The sequence below is a fragment of the Wasmannia auropunctata genome, unplaced genomic scaffold (genome assembly GCF_000956235.1).
Source record: "Wasmannia auropunctata unplaced genomic scaffold, wasmannia.A_1.0 LD334199.1, whole genome shotgun sequence".
Lineage (NCBI taxonomy): Eukaryota > Metazoa > Arthropoda > Insecta > Hymenoptera > Formicidae > Wasmannia > Wasmannia auropunctata.
In genome coordinates this window covers 560,771-585,133 of record NW_012028691.1, presented here as the reverse complement: position 1 = coordinate 585,133, position 24,363 = coordinate 560,771, and the positions used below count along the sequence as shown (strand labels likewise).

The 24,363-nt window shown below is 43.4% G+C and overlaps 1 protein-coding gene and 1 long non-coding RNA gene across 9 annotated transcripts in view; one reads left to right on the top strand and one right to left on the bottom strand.

The window, feature by feature from the left end:
• LOC105459295 (IQ motif and SEC7 domain-containing protein 2) overlaps positions 1-24,363 on the bottom strand; it is a 41,414-nt gene that overhangs the window by 5,974 nt on the left and 11,077 nt on the right. For 2 of the 8 annotated variants that reach the window (XM_011705203.1, XM_011705207.1), the window contains exons 1-2: positions 12,886-13,866; positions 4,313-4,717 (exon numbers count right to left, since the gene is read on the bottom strand). The exons of 2 other annotated variants lie outside the window; for them this stretch is intronic. In XM_011705203.1, coding sequence (XP_011703505.1) covers positions 4,313-4,515 — 203 coding nt within the window. In that variant the 5' untranslated portion in view covers positions 4,516-4,717; positions 12,886-13,866. Of the gene's footprint in view, positions 1-992; positions 1,062-4,312; positions 4,718-5,488; positions 5,545-12,885; positions 13,867-24,363 lie in introns of those variants that run through there. 4 more of the 8 variants (XM_011705204.1, XM_011705205.1, XM_011705206.1 and 1 more) reach the window with 4 other exon arrangements.
• Positions 18,199-23,411, top strand: LOC105459297. The gene is made up of 3 exons (XR_975664.1): positions 18,199-20,445; positions 22,161-22,291; positions 23,083-23,411. It is a non-coding gene; the product is annotated as an uncharacterized LOC105459297 (long non-coding RNA).

Below are 24,363 nucleotides of genomic sequence, written 5' to 3'. Positions count from 1 at the left end.
GGGATGCCACAAAGGTGCGTATTATACGCCCGTATATCTCCGACGTATCCTCGGCCGGTGTGCATCTGGCAGGTGCACGCGTCGCGGCGCGATAGCAGCATTCGGCGACGCGGTGTATCTGGCCGTGACACTCAACCTTCCACGGCGGAGACCGCTTCTTACGCAATGCCCGTCAATTAAACTGACTTACGTAAGGATCCGACATAACTTAAGCAAATGAACGTATGACAAATGAATATGCGCCGTCGAACAGATGAAACGTGAGGAAGGAGTGACTGCGACCGAGATTTGCGAGGAGGCGATTCACGATTCGTCCCACTCTCGCGAGAGCGAAGACATCCTTCCTTAAAGAGAGATGAATGAATACTCGATTATAAGAAAATTCTGCGGTGATACACGCCGGAGAAATAACGATGAAACGTATCTGCGTGTATAGGTATAGTCTGGTAGAAGACTCGTATTACTAGACAATTAAAATTGGAGCGTGGTCGAGAAATCGATGCACGATGGTACCGCCGGCTCCGCTATAAAATGCACCGCTCTCGTAAGCCGAACCATATTTCCCTGCCGTAATCAGTGCGTGTACCATTAAATGTTATACGATAATGTGGTGTTGAAACAATATAAATGCGGCGTCTTAATAATAAAAATGCGGCGGGTAACGCAGAAGCAACACGTAACCGCGCATGTAACTTGTCGATTTCGACGAGTTCTGAAACACTTATCTTAATTTGGAATTGATGCTTAGAAACGGGAGTAGTACTCTCATCGCAATTGCAAATTAAATCACTTTCTTCGATTTATTAGCATCTATTTCCCGAATTACATGTATTTCTCTGTAATAGATTATATCCTTTTAAATTAGTCTGAAGTTCAGAAGCTTCAATAAAAACATTACGCGTCCTGCGTGAGAGTGGAAGTTCTCTGGGCACAAAGGAAGAAAGCGTATCAGCATAACTTTTCAGGGGAAGGGATATATTAAACATCATTACCTGCTATCTGGAATAAATTTGATTACATATCGGGCTTTTGCAAAATCAGTTGTGAAACTTAAATGCAAACGTTGGAAAGTCTTCGGAAGCGTCTGCTTCCCGGAGAAGAGGGAGCACGTTCGCGATGTAACGTAACGTTAAAACCTCCCGGGAAAAGGAACACGCCCGACATCGTAGTTGCGTGGAAGTTGAAAGTGGATCGATATTTTTTTATCAATCGTACTTTCACGAATTGGTTTTAGCTCTTCGGGGAGAACATCGGGCGGGCTCCGTATAGGAGCAGAGCACGTCGCCAGAGAGATCGAGACGCAAGTCGAGATCCTGCACATGTAAAGGAAAATAAACGCGAGGGACGGTGTGGCATTAGAGCTTCCCCAGAGAAGAGGGAGGAGGTGGTGGAGGAGAACATCTGCTTCATCGTCGGGCTGCCTGCGACTCGCGTGCCACAAACGGGCGCGTGCTATCCGGAGCCTCCCCGACACGGCTTCGCAGAAGCGGCACGGGACCCGGCCGCCTGCCTGCCGTGCCGATGCGCGTCCCGGCACGCACCTGGCTCGATGTTTTTTCTTTGGGGAAGATACCACGGGCGGCCAAATGCGCGGCTGGCTTCTTTCCTGCCCCCCTTTCTTTTCAAGAGGTGCTTCTCAGCGGTCTACATAAGTACTTAGTCCTTATTTGATCCACCGAAAAGATTGCTTAAGAAAGTATTAGATTATTTAAGAAAAATTCATGTATATATTTTTTCCCTATATCTCTTTTATGTAAAATGAGAAAAAAAAAGGAAAGCAAAGAGAGACTTTTCAGTCGATTTGATTTTATTATACAAATATGTCAAGGAACGAATAGGCAAGTCAAATTATATTTAATCGCAAATGTTAACACGATAAAATATCTTAATAAAACGTGCTTTTGGACGAAATATTCTGCAAGCATTCAATGACATTACGAAAATGCGATAGGACTGGGTGAGAATCACTTTCCAGATACAAATCCCAAATTAAATGGAGATAAAATTATCCTTTGTAAGTACGTTTAGAGTCATATTTTATTCATGTTTCCTATATTTGTAACGTAATATTGCGTGACATTTTATTTTAAATTTTTGATAATCGCGCAAATGATTATTGTAGTGTTACAGCGTTATATTATATTTAACTCGTTAAATCTATAAATGCAGTTGCACGAGACAATGTCGCAGTATCCCTATAAATGCAGTTGCGTAAGAGAATGTCGCAGTATCCCCGGATCGCGCATGAATACGTAAATTAAGGATTATCGGTGCATTTGACGGTGACGATAACGATATACGACGCATTTACAATTTAGTCGAGTTTCACCAAGTTGAAAGCAATAGACGCGTAGCATCTCGTTAACTTCTTTTAACATGTAACTTGATATATCCTCGAAGTACATGCAAACGTCCTTTGTTTCTGATGAAGAGAGAATTGAATTACCGTGTAGTTGATAGCTTACGTTCATTATCATTGGCCTAAATGCGCACAATATAAGCCATTTGCATATTGCCAATTCCCCGGATGGCGGATGACACATTCGCCATATCACATTCGCTTTACGAATTAACCGCGCTAATTGCACGATGCGTATGTGTATATGTATATTTCGCTTTTTTTTTTACATATATATGTATATATACATATGTATGTAAAGAGAAATGCGAAAATGCGTGCATGAAATGAAAATGTTTTGTCATGAATTATTCAATCACAGAGCTTTGGACGTAAGTGACGACAGTTTGATAAAAGCGTCGGCTCTCTCGCGATCAATTACGATGTGGAAATCAGCTGACAAGCTCATTTCCACGAAGACTCTCGACGAGAGGCGCGTTTAAGGACGTCTTTGCTCTACTTATGCGACGCCTCGGCAGATGCAGATGCATAGAGGATTTGCGCAAGTGTCCATCGCTCCTGTCAATTACGCCTAACGTCGCTTATTCACGGCACGCAGTTACGGCACATTTTATCAGAGTGATACTAATAAACTCCGCAACGTGCGACGCGCAAACTCACGCAAAAATCGCTTCGAGAAGAATCTTAATCCCATTCGTACGACTTGACAGGCATCAAGATATAAGCAAAACATTTTCTTGATAGATAGGTATTTTCCGATATTACGGTACTTTGCACGGGAGAGATGTATGCTTTGCAGAAATGATTTTCAGGACATAAATAAAAAGGTAGGAATAAGAAATAAATATAAGAAGTATATAAACATGAAAAATAAGAATATGTACATAAATGAAAAGAAAAAGCAGATTTCAGAAAAATCAACTACACTCCATCGCCTTCTGTTCGGGACCGTAAATAAAAATTTAAACGTATACGATACGTTATTAGCGGCGATATTTGCTGCGATTTTCGGCACGTAACACCAAGAGGATTAAGTCGTGGTAAGGTAAGTGTGCTATGAGGTGCACCGTACGGAGAAAAAGTCTGTGTACACGATGTCTCGAATTCATTACAGAAATTATTAAAGCGTACTCCATTATTGCAACCGCTGCTCGCGCGCCGCCGTGGACTAATTATCATCGAGCAATTAACAACCGTTGATTGCCATTACCGGCGTAGGTGCGCGAGCGCGCACGCTTGCGCGAGCATCGGGCGATCCTACCTTCTACCTGAAATAATTTTGCTCTCTACCAGCAGCAGCCGCGTGAGCGTATGCGTGATGCTATTCGTGTGCGTGTGCCTGCGATGTAGTCCCGTCCGTGTGTTAGAGAGGAAGAGGCGAGGAGAGATGATGCCGCTTTAGAGAGATTACGTTTCCTCCACTATGATAATTACATTCGTGCGAATCTCGTCGAGATAGCGCCGGTAGGATGTTAGCCTCGCTGATGTAGTTTCCTTTTCTTCGATAGAATTTGTCTATTTCCTTCCGTTTACATACATATTCGCACGCGTTTCTATAGTACAGATTCACGATACGCTTAATGAATTAGAGAAATTTGCAGATTTCGTAAAGTATAGAGAAGTTAACAAAAGCATCTCTTAAAAGTCGTAATAGTAGACATAATTGAGGAGCTATTTTTGAAGCGTCTTACACCCATATTAAAAAAAAAATGAAAATAACGCATGCTAAAGCTTCTAGAGTTACATTTTAAAAAAATATCGGTTTAAGACGATTCGTAAAGATTAGTTTTCCGATTACACTTTTACGAGTAGCGTTTTGTAACGTATAGAAATAAAAGTTCCTATGGAATGTGTATTCGATTCCATCGTTCGATTATAAGTGATAAGCGTCATCCATCGAATTCAAACAGGTCGTTAGTGATTTTGGGTAAAATAGAAATAATAAATAGGTACCGATTGATGAACGACGTCGGCGTGGAGTAACCCAACTGAAGACGCGATCTGACGACCTTCTCCTGAACGGTCACCATCCTCGAGCTTCGCGAACTTTGGTGCACTCTGGTGGTACGTATCACTTGATAGCACTGGTGCTGAGTCTGGGGTGAGCAGACCGTCACCCTGTCACTGCGTGGCTCGATCATCGTGTACGTGATCATCACTGTCCGTCACGTGTAAGTGTTCACCGTTCCGGGATGCGAGTCCCGCTTCGATTCGAGCCCATCGTCGCGTTCTTCGCGCACACAGCGTCACGTTTTAATTCAATTAGTAAATAATATTCGCGGGAATTACCACAGTATTCTTTGGTTAACTGGCAGAAGGAATCACGTTAGAGAAGATACGCCTCGGTATCCAACGGACCTAAATCCGATTAAAGCAGAAACCCGTTATATCTCGGTCGGTTGTGGCACAAATTAAGGAAAAGATTTTCAGCGTTAACGTAATATCCTGTGTGCTGCGTTTACTCGAAGTTATTTATATCCTATATATATTACGGACGTAAAATAAAATCGGAGAGAATTGTGATCTTAAATGGCAGATAATTGCTGATGAGTTAAAATCTTTTATTCAGCTGTTTATTCAATTACGTCGTCATAATTGTCATGGAAATTTAGGTCAGTAAGTTAATAATTTATCAAAGCACATCTCTCTCGGATTGCTCCTTTTTAATAAGTAATAATTTTTGTAATCTAAATTTGGTTCTCGAGCACGGAGATACCACCTGAATTTCATTTGGATTTAACTTCAACGTTTGACACTAAGTAATTGGGTTAACTATTACTGAGCTACTCTCGGCGGCGATCAATAGTGTCGTTTTCACTCGTCCGCCTTTTCCGGTTGATTCACGGACAATCGTTAAAACTTTCTAACGATATTTGATTAATATGCGTAACAGTAAGTGTATCACGGTATACGATATCTACGTGCGATGTATTTATCAATAATCTCTCTTTAATGAAAGTATGTTTATTATATGTGTATTTACGCGTGAAGATCCTCAATTACGTACAAAAATAAATATGAAAAATATATATGTATATAATTACATATATATTTTCTCGATTTAATCGCGCAGAGAGTACCTTTTCTTAATGCACGGCTGAATAACCAACAGGGATGAAATCAAGTTACCTCAATAAAAATTAAATCTCGTTCTCAGCGGTCGAAATGTCTTTAATAAATTTTAAAAAATTACGAATTTTTCCGATTAAGTTTTATTTAGATTTTTATGAATTTTTATTTTATTTTGTAATGTATATTATATATAAATGCAAAAATAAAAATTTGAAAATGCAATGACGTTCCTATTGTCGCGCTTAACATTCTCACAACAACGGAATTTATGAACAATCGCACGATCGATTGTCATGAATAATATAATAACACTTATTGTTTCGCGCGAACGTCGAAAGCCGGATTCAGCAAAATGAGGTTTGCGGAATCGAGATAAACTGAAATTTCCGCGGTATTAATGCGTAATTAATTTATGATCGATGCAAAATGCGACGTGCCCGACGGGTACCGTTTGTTGTTCGTCTTCGGCCTGGCTCGTATCGGGGACGCACGTACGAAAAAGTCAAAGACGGCGAATAATAATGAGCACAGAAATCCTTCGTGCAAACGAGACCGCACGTGAAACGTCTTTAACGGCGGTGACATACAGCGAAACAAGTCGCCTTTACAACGCGACTCTCCGAAACTCCGTGCGGTGCATACTCGTCGCGCAGCTCGTTAACGCGATCCACTTTGCTCTCTTTTGTGCAGCGGAAAACTTGTCTCGACCTCTCCCCCTGAGGTTGGCCCAGTAGACAACCGCGACGAAATTGATCAAATTAATCCAACCGACGACAATGGCGGAACCTCCACCGGATGTCGCTCGTCGAATTGATCCAAGAAGGAGCAGGAGGGGCCCGTTGAATATATTGCGCCCAATCGAATCAATTCGGGATTTCCATTCACACACACGAGATTCGACGCCACGAGGAATGTGCACTTTTCGCGTTTATCGCGATTCAATTTCACAGTTACGACACCAGACTGCAGGAGGAGGAGGAAACGAGCAACGGAGCGGCGCCACGGTTTTCCACGTCGAGCGATCGCCCCGGCGCGAAACGAGAAAAAAAAGGGACAATAAAAATACCTTGACGGACCGGCGAGCACGTTGATTCACAATCGTCAACTACACCCGTTCTGTTTGCCGTTAGCTTCGATACCATAATGGAACTGTCAAAGTCGAATGAAAGGTGGGGCGGCGGCCTCCCACCGGCGGCGCGGCGATTTCAACGGCCCCGCCGCGCATATACATTGTTATACGCTCGTCTCGATGCTGCTACCGCTCGGAAATACAGGTCAATTCACTCTGACCGTGCGCAATCGTCTCGCGTGTGTGTATATATATATATATGTATGTATTTCTGAATCTACGTTAAAAAGAGGAGAGTTACGCCGAGACGGGACCGCGGGATGAGAGGTCGTTGCACCCACGAGGGGGAGATCCACTTTAACGCGTGGCGGGAAGGAAGCCCGATCGATTTATGGTGTACAAACGATTTCCAATCGCGATCTCAATTGCGCTCGCGCCGATTGATCCGAGTTAATCCTTCGTACCTGTATATTTCCGCGGGACAGAACTTTCGATTTGTGTTAAGAACCGAAGCGCGCGGCGATAAAAGCAATTCGAGAGATGCGGTGGAATACGCTTTCTGAAAAAAAAAACTTTCGAAAGAAATTAAAACGTCTCGCGGGGACATCCGTTGCACTTTCGTATTGTCTAATTACTGACAAATTAATCAGAAAGAAATACAACAAAAGCCAGAAATATCGTGCAGAAAAAAACAAAAACGCGAAATACGGTCGCGTCCGCGCGTTTTAATTGAACGCTTGTATCCCTCTTTACGTATTGACGATAGATTTATCCCTGTTTGAATGGTACGCGCGCTTGAATCGTATCGCCGCACACAGCTGAACTGTAAATAGAAAAATAATAGCGCACAACAGGTATATCCGCGTACTAGCGGCTGTGTACTTTCACGTATGTTAATGTCGACGTGATAGGGATTTCGCGTCAATACGGCGACAGTTTCAACGGGCGCGCGTGTTCCAGTTTTAATTTCGCATCGCCTGTGTGCGGGCTGTTGTTTTTTTTCCTCCTCCGGTCTGTTGAAGAGCACGCAAGCGTAATGTAGCGCTTCGAGCAACATCGAGATGGTAATATCCGCGGTTGCGTACCCGCCCGAGTATACTTTTTTCAAGGGTGGTCCGTCAAGCGAGATTTTGTGCAGTTAAAATCTAGATCCGACTCTACATTTTCGGTTTTCCATCCACTCAGCAATCTAGTTCAAAAAATATGATTAATCGCAATGTCGAAATGCCATCATACTCTAGAAAGGATAAATACATGACAGCATCTTTCGCGGATACATGTTTTTGACGCGACATGCTATATATTTCTCGATCTCGCGAGATTAAAAAATTCGTTCCGACTTTTACGTCACGATTGCAATAACTCTTCAACAACACATTTAATTTCTCACGTAGAAACGATTAAAGTCGTAAGGATGATTAAAGTATTTTCACTTCACACGGCCGCAATATTCACGAGTGGCGTTCGAAAACGCCTCAACGGAATTACCTCCGACAAAACCGAGCGCCGCGGATAAAACGGATTCGATTTTCTCTAACAATTTTCCCTGACACTCTTTAACTCTCGCGCACAATTTGCCGGATATATCTTTTGCACGTGCGAATGCGCGAAGAGCAAACATCGAATTCACACGCGGATACGACTTCATCTTTTCCTCGCGAATCGGACACTAGTCTCGCGGCGGCGCGCGGTGCGGCGCGGCGTCATGCGCGAACGGCCTATACGTATATACGAGAGCGCGGACACGTTCCGAGATCCTCAATTTGCCTGTGGCAAAAGTAAAAGTTAGCGATCGGGAGAAAGCTCCGGTCGAGCGTACGCTCCGCGGAACGGAGAGCTAGACGCGGGCGACCGGTGGTGGGACCGGTCTAGGCGCACAAATTGCAAGTGGCAAAGGTTACGAATGATTTTCTGCGGAAAGCAGAACCCTCCCGCGAGCGAGTCCGCCGGGGAAGGAAGAATCGAGAGTAAGCGTGCGAAAGCAACCCGGTACGATGAACGAAAGAGGACTCTTCTTCCTTTTTTTCCCCCCCCTTTTCGCTTGTATACCAAGTTCCAAAAGTGGCACTTCGTCGACAGAGAATGAGTTAGGCATCGGTCCCCGCGAGCATTTTTCACAATTTGAACAGTTGTAACGAGAGAGCCCTAGTAACGGCGTACAAGTTCGCTTCGGCGAAACGTCACACTCTAATAATAAGTTCACGTCGGCATACTATCGGGTACACGCGTTAGGATAATAAGTTGCGCGCACGCGAGTCAAGAAAGCCGCGCAATTCTTTTTGCACATTCCTTTATTATCCGCTTTTCTCGTTCCCTAATGACACGGTGAGGCTATTCCCCCGACCGACGTGTAATGAAGAATAGCGGGAGCGTACCGATACAACCGCGCCGCGTGGAAGCCGCGAGCGGATTTCTTCTAACTGGCACGTGTAGTGTGAGATTTGTTCAGTATTAGCGAACAAAAGTGTTATGGTGTACGGTGAAATACAAATAATCCCGCGCATCCTCTCTCGCGTCGAAATTACGTGTTTTAAATACATTAACCTCGAATTCAAATCACGCCGAGATATTATCACAGGAAAATTACGCATAAGGAATCCTTTCAACATTAGATAAAAAACTGGTGATTCTCGTCTCAAAATCTTTAACTTTTTGAATTCTATTAAATTTTTAATAGAACCATAACAGCGTTGCTATGCAAACTATTTTTATTCTACTGACCAAAGTATTTTTATCTTCCTAAATTGAATGAAAACTTTTTTTACAGCGCGTGTCAATCAACGAGAGAGAGAGAGAGAGAGAGAGAGAGAGAGAGAATTTCTCTCTCGAAACGCACTCGCCGGAAAAGGTTTTCCCCATGTCCCTTCGCACGCGAGAACGTGATGTAGTTCGACCAATTTTATTTTCGCATACCTACACACGTGCGCGCGCGTGCGAATTCTCGGTTGACTAAACGCGGGCGAAAATGTCCGGTTCTGGATAACGGTCCGTAAAATGTAACGTGTAGGAAATGCACGGTCGCGCGGTTTTCATTTGGTATCGTCGGAAGGATAAATTTATCTTCGAAATCCGGAGAAAACGTGTGGATCGGATACCCTTCCCTCGGGGAAATGTGCCAAGACGTTCGAGTGAATAATAAAACGGGTAGTGAACGGGCTATCGATTTCTGGAAAGACTTTTCCTCGCGGTTGAGGAGCGCCGAAGATGGTGCTTTGAATTACGAGAAAAGTATCTCCCCGCTTTCAGATTCGCCGAACATTTTGCCACGCAATTTAACGATGTATAAGCTGTCAAAATGCATGTCTAATTTAATTAACACAATTAACTAGCTTGCAGAAATTAATTTCAAAATATGTTCGTTATAATAATTGTATTATGTATTGTTTTCAGAGTGTATTTAACAATATTTAATTTTTTAATTATTCTGGTGTATATAGGTATGATCTTCGTTCGTTTTAGCTGCGTTTTACTTTCCCTATGTAGAATAAAAACAAGGATGTATATTTAGATTTCCGCGAAGACTTACTCACAACAGTAAAAACGAGAAGCAAGAGATGGGAAAAAACCCGAGTAGAGCCGAAAATTAAGTGCGAGATTCCGTGTGGAATAAGGCGAGTTATATACAATACATCTGCACGCTTCCTCCGCTGTCGTATGGAAGTCTCTTGCATTTTTCAAGCACAGTTAGCGAACTCGCTTGCGTAGGACGGCGTGGCCGAAAGCGCGCCAGGCTCGATTATCCCGATATCATTGTATCCCGCGAGTTTTGTTCTCACGCGAAAAAGGAAGAGAGGGGAGGAGGGGTACGGAGCGGCCGGGAAATGGCGTCACTCGCGCTCCCACACACGCGGCAATTCCGCATGCTCGTGTGCACTCTCTTGAGCGACTAGATATCAAGCGAATGGTATTAACGGTACCGGCAATACTATTCGCACTACGTGCCTGGTGCCCCACGTGCTCGATGCGTGTGCACAAGAGATGCTGTTAACATAGTTATCGCGCTCGTACGTCGCCCCAGCGAGTTCCTTTCCCGATGATGTACATGCCCGCGATGTCGAACGTATCTTCGGAGCTTCGAGAAGTCGATATCATTCCCGCGTGTATATCTCGGCGACGCACGCGAGATATACTGCCGATCGGACAGTCGCTTACACGACGACGTCAGAGAACGAAGGAAGGTCAGCTACTCGTCACAGATGCATAATTCCCCGATTAACGATCACCGAAGGGAGACTTCGGCGCGACCGTAGAGTATTTTTATCAGCGCGGTCGGACAGACAGAATCTCTCAATAAAGGGGCGCAAAGGCTAATACAAAACGATAAATAACAGTACAAAAAATTTAAGCAAATTTAATTTTTGCAAGATTTAATGACATTATTCTCCTATTTACAATCACCATTAAGGTCTCATTATATTATTTAATACACTGCAGATATTCGTGTATCCGATGAAACGACCGTGTTCACCACTACAAATCAGTCGATTTGTAACTTTCGACAATCACGTACCGATTCTCTTATTTTCTCTATACAATCATTTTATTAGAATAAGAAAAACTAGTACAATTTCTTCAAGAAATAAGAAATACTAAGAAATATAACATTATATTCGTATAATAAAAAAATTAATCGATTCATCGAGCAAATCTTGAGAAAGATTTAAATTACCGAATTTTATTCCGCGAGTTATATATAAGTCTGAATTATACGTTTCTTCTCGTTGTTGCGTGGCAGACACGTGAAAAGTCCTATTTACGCGCCATTTGTTAATTTCACGTCAAGATATTCCATTGCCAAGCTGAATGGTATCTATTTTTGTATTATTTCTCCTACGCATTGTTACTATTCAATAATAAAACGCGCGGACACTTTTCCATTAACGCGCAACAGCGTCAGCGTCTGACGGCGCCGCGCATGCATGTCGATGCACTCGCGATTGATTTAAACGGACAACCGCCGAGGAACGTCACGTATATGCACGCGCGTCGCACACTCGCGCAGCACGCACCCAAATGGGTTACTGCCCAAATTGCTTTCAATGCCGAAACGGAGCGTGCGACGTCGGCGACAGGCGCCGTTTCGTGACGCACACGGCGTGAATTTAATACGTATCATTATCGTAGCGTTATATTGACGGCCTGTATAATATATACGACACGGTCGCGACAGTGGCTTTTGTCGATAGCTTCCCGTTTTTACTGACGCTTTCATCTCACCCGCCGCGCGTCCGCGAATTTGCAATACCTTTATAGAACCCGGAACTGCCGAGAGTAGCTCGCATTTTTCAAGAACAGAAAACCCGGAGAACGTGAAATATTTTATTCAAATCGTCAGCGTCTGGTTCAACTTGATGAAGAAATATGTTAAAGTAGCCATTCAATAATAATTCGTAAATACATATTTATAACGACTAGACAGGCAAATTCCTGCGAAATCGTTGCTTCAGTGTTTTCACTCTTTTACCCCGTATTTTATTTATCTATCAAGAAAACGACTTTCCCTATTAGCCATCATTTTTTATAGATTGTTATGCGATATTTGTGGCTCATTATTATTCTCTATTTAATCAACAGAATTTGAAATCTTTAACATATTTAACATATTTAATTATCTGAAATTCTCAACATACGTATTTCAAGTGAAACTCCTGAAATATTTTATTTTCTCTCCATTTAAAATTCTTGCAGTTTTAATTTAAGATACACATTTAATGTACTTTTATACAAAAAATATTTTAAATTATAAATTTAAGAATTCCTGTTTAATAGGTATTCGTGACGCATTATTATACAATCTTTTCTTGTTTTCCTGTTTAGTATTATTATACAATTTTAATTATTTTCGTTATTTTCAGAGCTCATTATTAAAACTTCATTAAAAATCTTCGAAACCTAAATAAAAACAATTTTTTTAAATATATCTGTATTATTGAAAAGATATTAACTTTAGCATTTAAAAAACTTAATTTAAAAAATAAACACTTTCTTAATGTAGATATTAAAAATCTGTTTTATATTTATAATACAGAAATTAAAAATCTGTTTTATATTTAGATGTGATGAAAATTCTAAATAAAGATTAAAAAAACAATGAGCTAAGAATAATGAAAAAAAAATTCTTTTAAAGTATACATATTCTCTTTTGTTCGTTTCCTTAGATCATTTTGATTTTTATCATTATACATGATTTATATCTCGTTATTCTTTAAATAACAGAGATTATTTTAAACAGACATAAAATTTTTTTTCCCGTTTATACTGTTCTCACGGCCTTAGCATTCTTATCTAGTGTTCTTAATCGGCGTTTTAAACGAAACTCTTTCCTCTTTTTCATCGTCGCGTAGTGACAGCGTGCGATTTTCAGAATGCAGTCGAGTGTAAATACCGTCGTGAAAGCCGTGGCGAGCCGTAGCGACCGACTGAGTGAGAGACAAGTAACTCGCGCTGCCTGCAATGCCTCCCCACCGTTACGATTTTCCGTGTGTATAACGCGAGGTAGAGAGCAAAGCGTCTTAATAGACGCTTCGATCCTTTTGATCTCTCTGTCGTCGTTGATTCAGTGACCTTCTTTAAACACCGAGGATCACGGTCAGTCGCGATGGTGCCGCGACTTTCGCGGCAGAAGACACTCTTGCCGCGCCGCGCGCGCGGAGCCGATTTCTTTTTTTTTCCTCCTTCGTCGTTATTGTACCCGATTGTGCAACTCGGCAACAACACCTTGCCGCGTAAGAGCCAATCGCGCAGGTAAACGACGCACCGCGGCGCACCGTCAATTTTACCGCGTGATGATTCAGCGCGCTTTTTAAGGCGCACCGATACGGTAACTGCCGATAAGGCGCACACGTCTTTCGTTTATTCCACTGACATCATATCCCGTAAGCAAGTTCCGCCTGGTTAGTCGTAAAGATTGCGACGGGAGGCACATCGTGGCGGCCGTTCGGAAAAATCGCGAAGTGATTCGCCCGCGATTATGTTATTCCGCCACGTCGCTGCGAATCGCGGCACGCGTTTATCGTATCACGCGCAAAGTCCGCGCGAAAAATCCGCGCGTTTTCGCGCACTGTCGCGCTCACCGCACTCTCGTGACATCGTTGACGTTAACGTTAACGCGGGGGCGTTATCGCGCGCGGCGCGTTATCCGCGAGTCGCTTACACTTGTCGCGTCACTCGCGTCCGCCTTCCGAGATATCGCGGCCGATTTGACAGATTACGTAGGACATGTAGAATCCTCTCGTCCCGCGATCCGCGGCGAACGAGCGGCATTCGGAGAGAAACGGTGAAACGTTCACGAGAGGCCGTAAGGCACGCGCGCGCCCGCTCGCTCGCTCGCTCGCCTCGCTCTATCGCGATCCTTCGCGGTTTCAGCTTGACTGAGCCAGCCAGCCAGTCGGCGGCGGGTTGGATGTTCACGTCGAAACCGTCGAGTGGTGATACCCCACCTCGCGCTCCGGCCTCCGCCGCCGCCGATAGACGCAACGTGACGTGACGACGATGACGGATCCGTTCCTGGTGGACGACTAGAACTCACGACGATGTGCCGTTTACGAGCACAGACATGGTCTGTTTGACCACAAAATGGGTCCGCTAATCGATGATATTTCTGCACATTAAAATCTGGCGACGAACGGTACGACCTTCGGCCTGAAAATAGGATCCTCGGAGGCGGTACACCGGGATTAGATCGCGGAATCCGGAATATTTAGCAATTTAATCTATACTGACAGTCTCCTCCTCTTCTCACAAAAATAATTATAGCTTTGAGATATATTTTTCGCATTAACTGGACCGTTGCCTCGGGTTCAGTTTTATTTGGATTGATATCGCAAATCGAATTATATAGCTCTCGATTTTATTCCTGCTTATTTTATCACGCGATCCGATATTTCGACTTGCAAAACACAGCGACGTTTTCTCATTAGCTTTCTCGTCGAGAGATGGTCAACTGGAGAAACTTTCACTCATTGTTACTAACGTTACGCTTCGATTCGCGATCACATTTCAATGCTATTCACAATTGCGATTCGACTATTTGCGACTCATCGATTGGTTCCATCTACAACGTGCGAGTAGCGAGAGAAGTACTTTTATCGTAGTTCAAAGAGCAGGGAAGGAAATCCTTTAACTGTGCAACGAATAAAAATGCCTTCCGATGCAGACAACGGAAATTGTAAGTTATCTCGCGACCGGAATTCGCTACTTTGCCTGCCCGATCCAGACAGATATCGCAGTTTCGTTGCAACACTCGCGCAACGTCGTTCGTTCGTTCTCCCATAATTGTTTCGACGTCAGATACCGCAGAGATGTTATATCGGACAAAAATCCCGATAACGCGACTTCTCACTTCGTGTACCTTACCGCAGAATTTTCGTTCGTTAAAGAATGCTGGGACGTAAAATATTTTTCGGTTAGCGGTTTTCGCGGCGCAACGTAATAACGTGACGGTATTTTACGCGAAAGTAATATAAAACCAACAGATATTTATCGGCTCTTCGTAATAAATATTTGTGTAAATATTTATACTGTAAACATAGAAAGTTTATATTATAAAAAAAAATTAATTTCGTTTTATAATTTATCGCATATGTATAAATCATTCGCGCGAAACGAGAAAATATCGACGCTTGATATTATTAGTGATTTTACCTATCACTGCGAGAATTTTTATGATCATTAATAGTTATCTAACACGATAAGAATTTTATAACGATATAAGATAAGCATTATTTCGCGATTATCGCTATTATCAGCTATTTTTATATACATTTTATTCATCGTTTTTCATAACTATTGAATCTAATAAGGATCTAATATAACACAAGAATATAAGATTTTCAACATGATACAATATTAATATTTCTTGTGATATGACGATAATGTGACTACAAGGATCAGTGACGCAATAAAATTTAATGAAATTTCGCTTGAATATAATTGTCAACCGAACTCCCTTTCCTGCGATTCAAACGGTACAACATTCATCATTTCCTCATCGTTGTATCATAAACAGTTCGCGCCGACGCACGTTGCCCATGTTAAAATATTAAGAGACGTTTTGGTAAGTGCGAATGGTTTATGTCACGTTCCGAGATATATTCGTGAGACATGCGTGCGCGATTTCTCGCACAGAACGTCCGCTTTTCACGTTCGCGAAGTAGAAGAATGTAAAAAGTTCAAAAATTTGCGAAGAGACTCAGATAAAAAAAGTCAGGGAGGCTGTAGTCAGGAAATTTGTAAAACAGATTAAATAAAATGATTATATTATAAATTCAGTTAGAGCTTTTTTTTAAGAACAGAGAATTTTTTTTATTAACATTGACTCGCAATTTTTAAAATTTTAAATTTTATCTTTTTTCTGTTTTGAAAACAAGGCATATGTAAATAAAAAATTATATGTTTTTTTTATTGTAATATAAACTCACTACATTATTCATTAGAATGCAAATAGCTATGATTGATTTTTTTTGTACTATTACGTAAACATTTCCTTTCTCTTTTTAAATCTCAAAAATGGGTGGGACTCGCTCCTTTGATCTCCTCTTATGTCAAAATCGATGACATTTTGGATTTATTCCTGTCTGTCTTCCAAGCGAGGAGTTGACACAGTGTCGCGCGGCCGTCGCTTTATATAACGAGTACCGATTAGCTCGTACCAGGCGGAGACGGTCTGTCATTACACAAGAGGGAGAGAGAGAGAGGAAGAAGGAGGAAAAGAGAGAGAGAGAAGAGAGACGATATCGGGGATATTCCGGAAAACGGAGACGCAAAGGCGGCAGACGGGCCAACGTCTGCATGCGAAGAAGGCTCGAGGGAGGTCGGACGAAGGTGAGGAGAGGCCGGGAACGAAAGAGATCGCGTTCGACTTTCGCTTTAGGCCGGAGTGTCTTCAACATGACGGGAGCGCGCGCTCCGCGTACCGCCGCGCGCCGGTCGCCGGCGCGACCGGCAGGATATAGCCGTGTCTGAATTGCATTTATGCTCGGGTAACTTGCTCGAAACGCTAATATACGCTGCGTTGAAACGGTAACGAGAGGATTAAATGCACAACACCGACGCGATGCGGTGCATCCATTATCGCGAAGAAACGTGAAGAAGAAGAAACCTGCAGAAATGCGCATAAGGCGATTCTCTGTATTGAATATAGTGTTTATCACGTTTTATTTATTAAAGTGTAATGTTAATTCGATAAATTAAAATCATTTAACATCTCGGCAATCATATATACATTATATTATAGTTGTATATCTCATAAATTAATTACACCAACATAAATTATTAATGCAATTTTCTACTTTTGATCGATCTTAAGCTGCTTCTCTCGCAGCATATCCGATCTTAAATCTCTCGGAATTATTTTTTTCTCTCGTCTTTTTGATTCCCGCAAAACTTCGATACGTCGTTATCGCGGGGTCTGAGCGATCCAAACATGCATCGCAATTGACACAACAATGTAGGCAGGATTAATTGAACGACGCGTATTAAATTATGGCAAACAAGTCATTGCCATAAATTGAGATGCGTCGAGATAAGGAGGCAATTTCTCGGGTTTAATGATCGTAAATTTGCGGGTTGCTTCTCCGCCGGTGGATTCGCCGCACGAAATCAGTATTTAGGACTATGGCGCGGGAAACTACTCTCACCGAGAAGCAATCCTTCTCCCTCATACCGTCGCGTCGATCTCGCGCCACCAATGGACTCTCGGGACAAGCGACTTAATACGATCACTTAACCGGTCCAGCGAGAATCGGTTTTCGTCTGCGACCTCATCATCATGATGAGCGTAAACATCGTACGTCGTAACTCTACATTTTAATGCGTTTGCGAACGACGATCCGGAGAAATGATTTTGACGCCTGGTATATAGTACTGGTAACGTGGTGTACCTCTCAGATTTTCTATACGTTATGATTGGTATATGATTTAGATGTGTAGAAACTTCCTGTCGGCAATAAAAACTCGAAAGTCCGATAGGCTGTCCAAGATCCAGATAGGAAATAAACAGCTAATCGTAATGATTCGTTCATAAAAGTAACATCCGTCACGTACGCGTAATTCACTGTGCGCTAGGTTATCCACGCTCACGGTAGTATTCCGTTGCATTCAATCTTTGCTCGCACACAAAGTCCGCACACAGGCAGTGCGTGCAAACTGTGAAAATAAGGCGTTTATTAATCAAATCGCGAAAACGGTTTTGATATTCATCGCAGCCCCACAGTGCAGATAATCAATTTCCTCTGCGGTGCGCGATCAAATAAACGTAGGAAGTTCAAGTACCGGTATAGATAGATGGAAATCGAGGTCGACTACTGGTACGTACCGAGACCGACTCGAGGCAGAAATACATCATTCGCCTAAAGCAACCGGCTCGTCCGCACACGGTAGCGAAGAAATTTATCGGCCCAAAGGCAGGAGAGATTTAAACCCTACACACTGTATTTTGGTGTACACGGACCACACACTGGGTTTCTCAGATGCAGCCGGATATTTTTAATCCCGGTAAAAATGCGTATTCTTCAAAAGGAAAAAAAAACTTTCCATAAGAAAATGCAAGGCACATAAAATTATGAAATTCAAATTTAAATCTAAATTTAAATCTTTGCTATTGTTAATTGCAAAATATAAACATTAAAATATAGAAGTGCCTAAAAAACGACGTGTGAAATTTTCGATTGGAAAATGATCTATTTCTCTCATAGACCCATACGTGTAATTCTAAATTACACCGGCCAGGATTGGAAAAAAATCACATTGTGATGTTGCCCTATTACTTGATGAAGCATCACGAATTCTCACGTACACACGAACCCGTTCGAGTAGGTGAAAGTTATGATAACACAAATTTCTTCCGTCTTTTTTGTGTTATTGATTTCATTCGCCGCTCAAACCGACCACATCCGGGATGTGTTAGACAGCGCGAATGTTATTATTTTTCTCATTAAACACAAGATTCGAGCAAAGTGAATTATCAACTTTCTTCTAATACACCGTCTGTTTACGACGTGTAAGAGTGTTATCGGAGCTATAAACGGATAGGAAGCTTCGGATTTTCTTATTTTCCGCGTACATCATGGAAATGTCAACGTCAATTATGATAACCGTGTAATTATTTATCCCCCGAACGAAGCATCGAACCACGGAAAGTGGCGCTCGTCGCCTTCGCATACTTCTGCTGTCTGATGTGAAAATATTCTCAAGCTGGCTCCAAGTCAACGACGCTTTTAGCTCTTTCCAGCCGACCCGCTCGGCATTTTCTCTTTTGATATTGAAATAGACCACTCAACTGCTTGTTGTACGCGCATCGTTACTCCGCGAGGCAATTAAATAATAATAATAATAATCTGCTAAATTATGCGACAACAATTTTATTTCGTGGGCTGTGAATCTTTTCTCATTCCCCGGTCGAAAATTATAACCGTTTTTGTTGCAAGTAATTAATGCGTGTGATAAAAATACAGTTATGTGAACACAAAGTCAATCCGCTTACAATTAGCATGAATCGAGAAAAAGCGTCTTGTAAAGGGTAATAAGGTTTTCTCGAATGCGTTTTGTGCTGCTGAAACACCTTGCTTTTTTTTTACGCGCTCCACTTAACTCGTGGACCATGAACATATTCAGATATGGCCGCGTCTGCAAATCAACACATTAACGAACAGAATTAATGGCACGTCTATCCGCGTAAGGCGCGCTCCGGTGTATCCGGTGGGATATATACCGTAGAGCGTTGTTCTACTTCTGAAAAATTGAACACGGGAAACGTACGCGCGCGCGTGTACACGCGTAACACGACGAAAAAAAAGCCGTAAGACCTTCCGTCCCGCGATTTACCGCGAACCATTGTTCTCGGCGGATTACAAGCAGTATCGCTATCGCTTTTTCAGGAAGAAGACTGTCTCACTTTCTGCTCTATTATGCACTTCCTATCCGGCACAATGGCGGTTACGATGAGCCCGGGTATAAAGAGCGATTCCCATGGCGTTTAATATCTCTCGTTGCTCGGAAGTTCCTTTAAATACGCGTAATGTCGTTTATGAAGTGCTGCACCGGTGGCTGCAGCTCAATCGAATTACGTGTAATTACTTTAACATTAAATTTGCAAGTCTCGTCAGGAACCAAACTTCACCAAGGCAAGCCTTTAATTCTCTTTACCATGAGATGTAAGCTCGTGGAAAAATTGAAAATTCTTTAATAATTGGTTTACATCTATGTATTAACAATTTTTTACATGCATCTAATACAGAACTGTTTATCGAAACCGTAATTTCCTGCTTGAGATAGACCAGTCGATTCTCGAGTGCGCGGAGCGCCAATTGAATCCGCCGCCGTCGCTGATTCGGTCGCCGATTTTTCGATTCGATCGATTCGCGCAATGTTCGCTCTGACACGTATAAAATAATCCGGTATTTCCAGTAATTCCAGTATCCTTTGACGCGGACCGTTTCGACGCCGCGACTGTTCATACGGTAATGTCTGTGCAGTTACGAGACGTCGATTTTTCGAAAGCGCCGAGGACTCCTCCAGGCGGGAGTCGTCTCGCTTTTTTTCGCGGCTCCTTTTTTTCTCTACGTTAAACTGTACGATAATGCAATATTACGACGCCGCAGTGCATTCGAGAAACAGGCAGATGGAAAGGAGGGAGGAACGACCTTGTCTATAATAGTGCGATAGTTATGGGCTGACCTAGTCTGAGCGTACCATTCACCGATGCAGTTACTTATATAGTTGTATAGCCTTAAGGCGCGCTTACGCCGATCACCGCCGCGAGGATCTCCGCCCCGGAATTATTGTTGCACGTCGATAGCATCACGAGATACGCAACATCCGTTAGCAGTATTGCGTCGAGGTCCTGCTCCTAACGCAACTCTTGGTTTCTTTTTCTTCCTCTTTTTTTTTGACAACTGATTCCTTGGCCTGCAGCTTCGACTCACGATCGGAGCGAAAACACGTCGAGGTACTTATAACTTTCGAGTAATTACGCCGATCGAGGCTAATTCTCAGCCTCGGCTCAAAATGGCGAATAGACGATTCCGCGGGGATATCAAGACGAGTGCCTCGCGCAACGCACGCGCGCGCGTCACGATAACTTCCAATTGTTACGCTTATCACGTGAACTAGAACTTTCGGCCGTAGCTAAATTTAAACGTAAACTTGACATAAAAACTTGAATATCTCGAGCGAATATTGCGACACTTTCAATAATTATCTACACGTGATATTAACCAAGCATTTATAATTATATCGATCCTTATCAATTGAATTTAATTTTAGAAATCGGCAATAATATAAATTTTATGCATACTAGTATTACACGTACGATACGTTTACTAATTAAAAGACTCAATATGGCTGCTCTATATCAATTTTGCTTTCACTTCACGTTTCACACTCACTCGCGCGTATCTAAGTACACTTGAATGCTAAATATGTAAAAGTCCTGGTACCTGTAACGAGCCCTCCTGAAACACACCTTTAGAAAACACATCGAGCAAGACGAAAAACGATATCAACACGACCGAAAAGTGCCAAACGTTCGCGCGTATTGTACGACAATGATCGTGAACAATAGATACTTCGCGGAGCGAAGTTGCATACCATTATCTTATCTCTTTTGTATCATTACGATACGGTCGCGTAGAAAAAAAGAGCCGCCGTGGGCGACCGAATGGGTTTTTCGGCCGATCATTAGGAACATTCAATCAATCAATAGAAATGAAGTGGAAATAATGTCATATTTATTTATAGAACCGACGATACGGTATCTCTTATTATCAATAATACATCCACACACGCGTGATCTCAATCTTCCTTCATATAAATTTATATGACAAAAAACGACGAGAAGAGAGATATGATCAATGTCAATGCTATTTACGAGTGAACGTTTCCTTTCGTTGCTTTATATCCGCTGTACGTAATATTTTCTAACGTTGGTTTCAGAAAATGGAAATTTTAGATTATGGCATACCGTATATATAGCGTCGGTTGATAGCAACGAACCTATAACGTTTTCAGTTGATTACGCCCACAGGTTTCCACCCACTGTGCGGCGCAATCCCGCGACGTTATCGCGCGAGCGCGCGAGCGAAGATTCCGGAAACAATACTTTCCCCCCAAAGCGAAACAACATGACTCCGTTTATTTTTATCTCTCTGTCACCGAACCGTTATCGGCCATATTCCGCCGACGGCAACGGAGCGGGTAATCAACAGCAGATCATCATGTACGAACATCGCATCATGTGCGTGCGTACCGTGACGATGTGCGTGACGTATGGCGACCACATGGGGTGGTGTATATCCTCCTCGTCGGGGCCATAAAGTCCAAACCGATCGATATGCCTCCGAAAGCGCACCCGTAAAACCGCCTTGCGTATATGCTGCCTTTTAACTCGCGCGCGTGAATGTAAGCGTTACAGAAGAAAAAAACGTTGCAAAAAAATACAAAAATAAAAAAAAAGGGAGAGGACATTCAACGGATAGCACGATGCGAGTATCAGCGGCAATAAATTTTCTCGCCGCTCGACGTGCGCGCGTTTCATTTCGCATTTTCGCTGGGGCGAAAATTCAACGTTGAATATTCTGTGCGTCACGTTTGTGACCGGTCACGGCCGGCGACACCCCCATCTGATTTATTCCCGGGAATTTCTAACGTTTCGGAAAATTTCAGGATTCGGATGATCGGCCGTGACCGCGTATTACGCCGCGGTGGACACCCACGCGTCGAGTTATTTGTCGAATCGTACAAATCCCAGGAGCGATCAACAACAAACGACAACAGGCGTTGCCGCCGTCAATTAGGTGAGTCATTTCGATCGAAATTAGCAAAACGTGACGGAATACAAGGCACGTGAGACTCGTGGCCGGGTCGCTATTAAGGAGGGCCCCGGCCGCCAGCCACCGCCGCCAATCGGAGGTAATGGTGAATGATTCAGAAGGGTGGAATCGTAGGGTGCGTAGGGGTCGGCGAAACAAACAGCAAAAATCAATAGTACGGTAACCGGAACAACACCGGTCGCCGAGACGCGGTCTCTCGTGCAGCTACTTAATTCGTACCTGTATTATTTCCGACAGGCGGAACACGGCGCGAAAGTTCCAATTGGTCGCGCTTTACTCTCGTCGCTCGAGTAGCTTCCTCTCGGACAATATTTTAGTAAAGCTTAATTCGAGAGCGGAATATCAAAGGAGTCGATTCTGTCGCGAGTATAAACGAAATGCACAGGCATGCGCGACGCGGCCCCTATATATATATATATATTCCGGAAAATCCGAAGGTACCTAGCTATTGACATTGGCCCTTTTTCGCCGCGCGACAATCCAATTATTTTATCATGCCGCGCTGGAAGGTTCCCGGAGTGCGCCGGAGAACTGGCACGGACTCAAGTTTCACTCAGCGCGCAGTTTCCGCAGAGAGGCACTTACGAAAGATTTGTCACTTAGATTTTCGTTAAAACGAGCGCGCCAGGCCTCCACTGAATTATGTGGTCGATTTTATTTCTTCGCGCTCGGAAGATCTTTCTTCCGGCAGCGAGAACCTCCGTTCGCGTTCATTCTATATTTAAACGAATTTTTTCTCCGATATTTATTTTCAGCCGGAGAACAAGATGGATGTATCATCTGCTTGCGACCGGCCGTGTTGATTGCCTTGAAGAGTTTGCGCAAATTAGAGGCGAATACGCGCGATTAAGCGAGCCAAGTGGCAGAAACGGCCGCGGATGCACGGGCAATTTGGTAATATGGCGACGGCGAACGGTCGCGTGACCATTTGTGGCTCACGCTCGACCCACGTCCAAGAGGCTCGCCTTGATCGGCCGTTCCCTCGGTGTGCCGATCTTACCCACGTGCCCGTAAATGGCGTAGGCGTAAGTAATGTCGTTAAACTATAATGTAATCCACCTTAGGATAACGCGCGCGTAACAAGCGGACTCGAAGGAGAAAAAAAAAGTGTATGTATTAACGAGGCGTCCTATCAAATGGGATATACGGTTTCGCGTGGAAACCGCGTATAGAAAGTATACGGGCTATCTCTCTTCGCTTCGGGACGCCCACTTGAGCAGACCGAGAGAGATCTCTCATGCAGAATTCCGCGCGCGGTCCATCGCGACAGTGATTTTAACGCGTTCACGTGTTGCAGCCGCAGCGTTTGTCATATAATCCGTGATAAATGTCCCGCCGCGCCGTGGTGCACTTGGCGAAAAGTGCGCGCATGCAATGAATCATCTATATCTGCACATTCTTCCGCAGATGGCCTTTTACGAGATGGGTGAGTGAGGGGTGGGAAAGCAATTAAGATTGATCCATCCCGAATGCTTCGGCAAATATCGAGCTGAACACACATAGGTACGAGGCAAATGTATGAAAAAACCGCTGGCGCGTTTCTCGCGAGCCGCGCGCTCCTCCGGAGGGAATGCGAGTAAGCGCCTTGGATTCGTCGCGACAGTCGCGGCGGGAAAGGCGCGATATATATAAAACGTCTGAAAAATGCAAGATTGTCATTTGCGAAATAAGGTCACCGTGTTACATGCACGCCGCATAATTGCAACACCCGGTGCACGTGGCCGGTATAGGTTCGCGCGCACGTCGGTTTATCCGTGGCTGCACGATCCTCCGCCGGTTTAGCACTTTACATTCCAACCGCAAGGTCGCACCACCATTCACAAACCGCTCAGGACATTGCATATATATATAGGTACTGTGCAAATCTGCATCTCTCCGCGGCCGCACTCCCGCGGTGCATACGTGCGTGAGTGCATGCGTGCATGCGTGCGTGCGCTGCGTGGGCGACGAGGGTGTGCGCTCGGTCGGTCTGAATGGCTATTTATTTTCGCAGATATGCGTATATCGTTAACGGGTGATTAACATCAACATGCAGC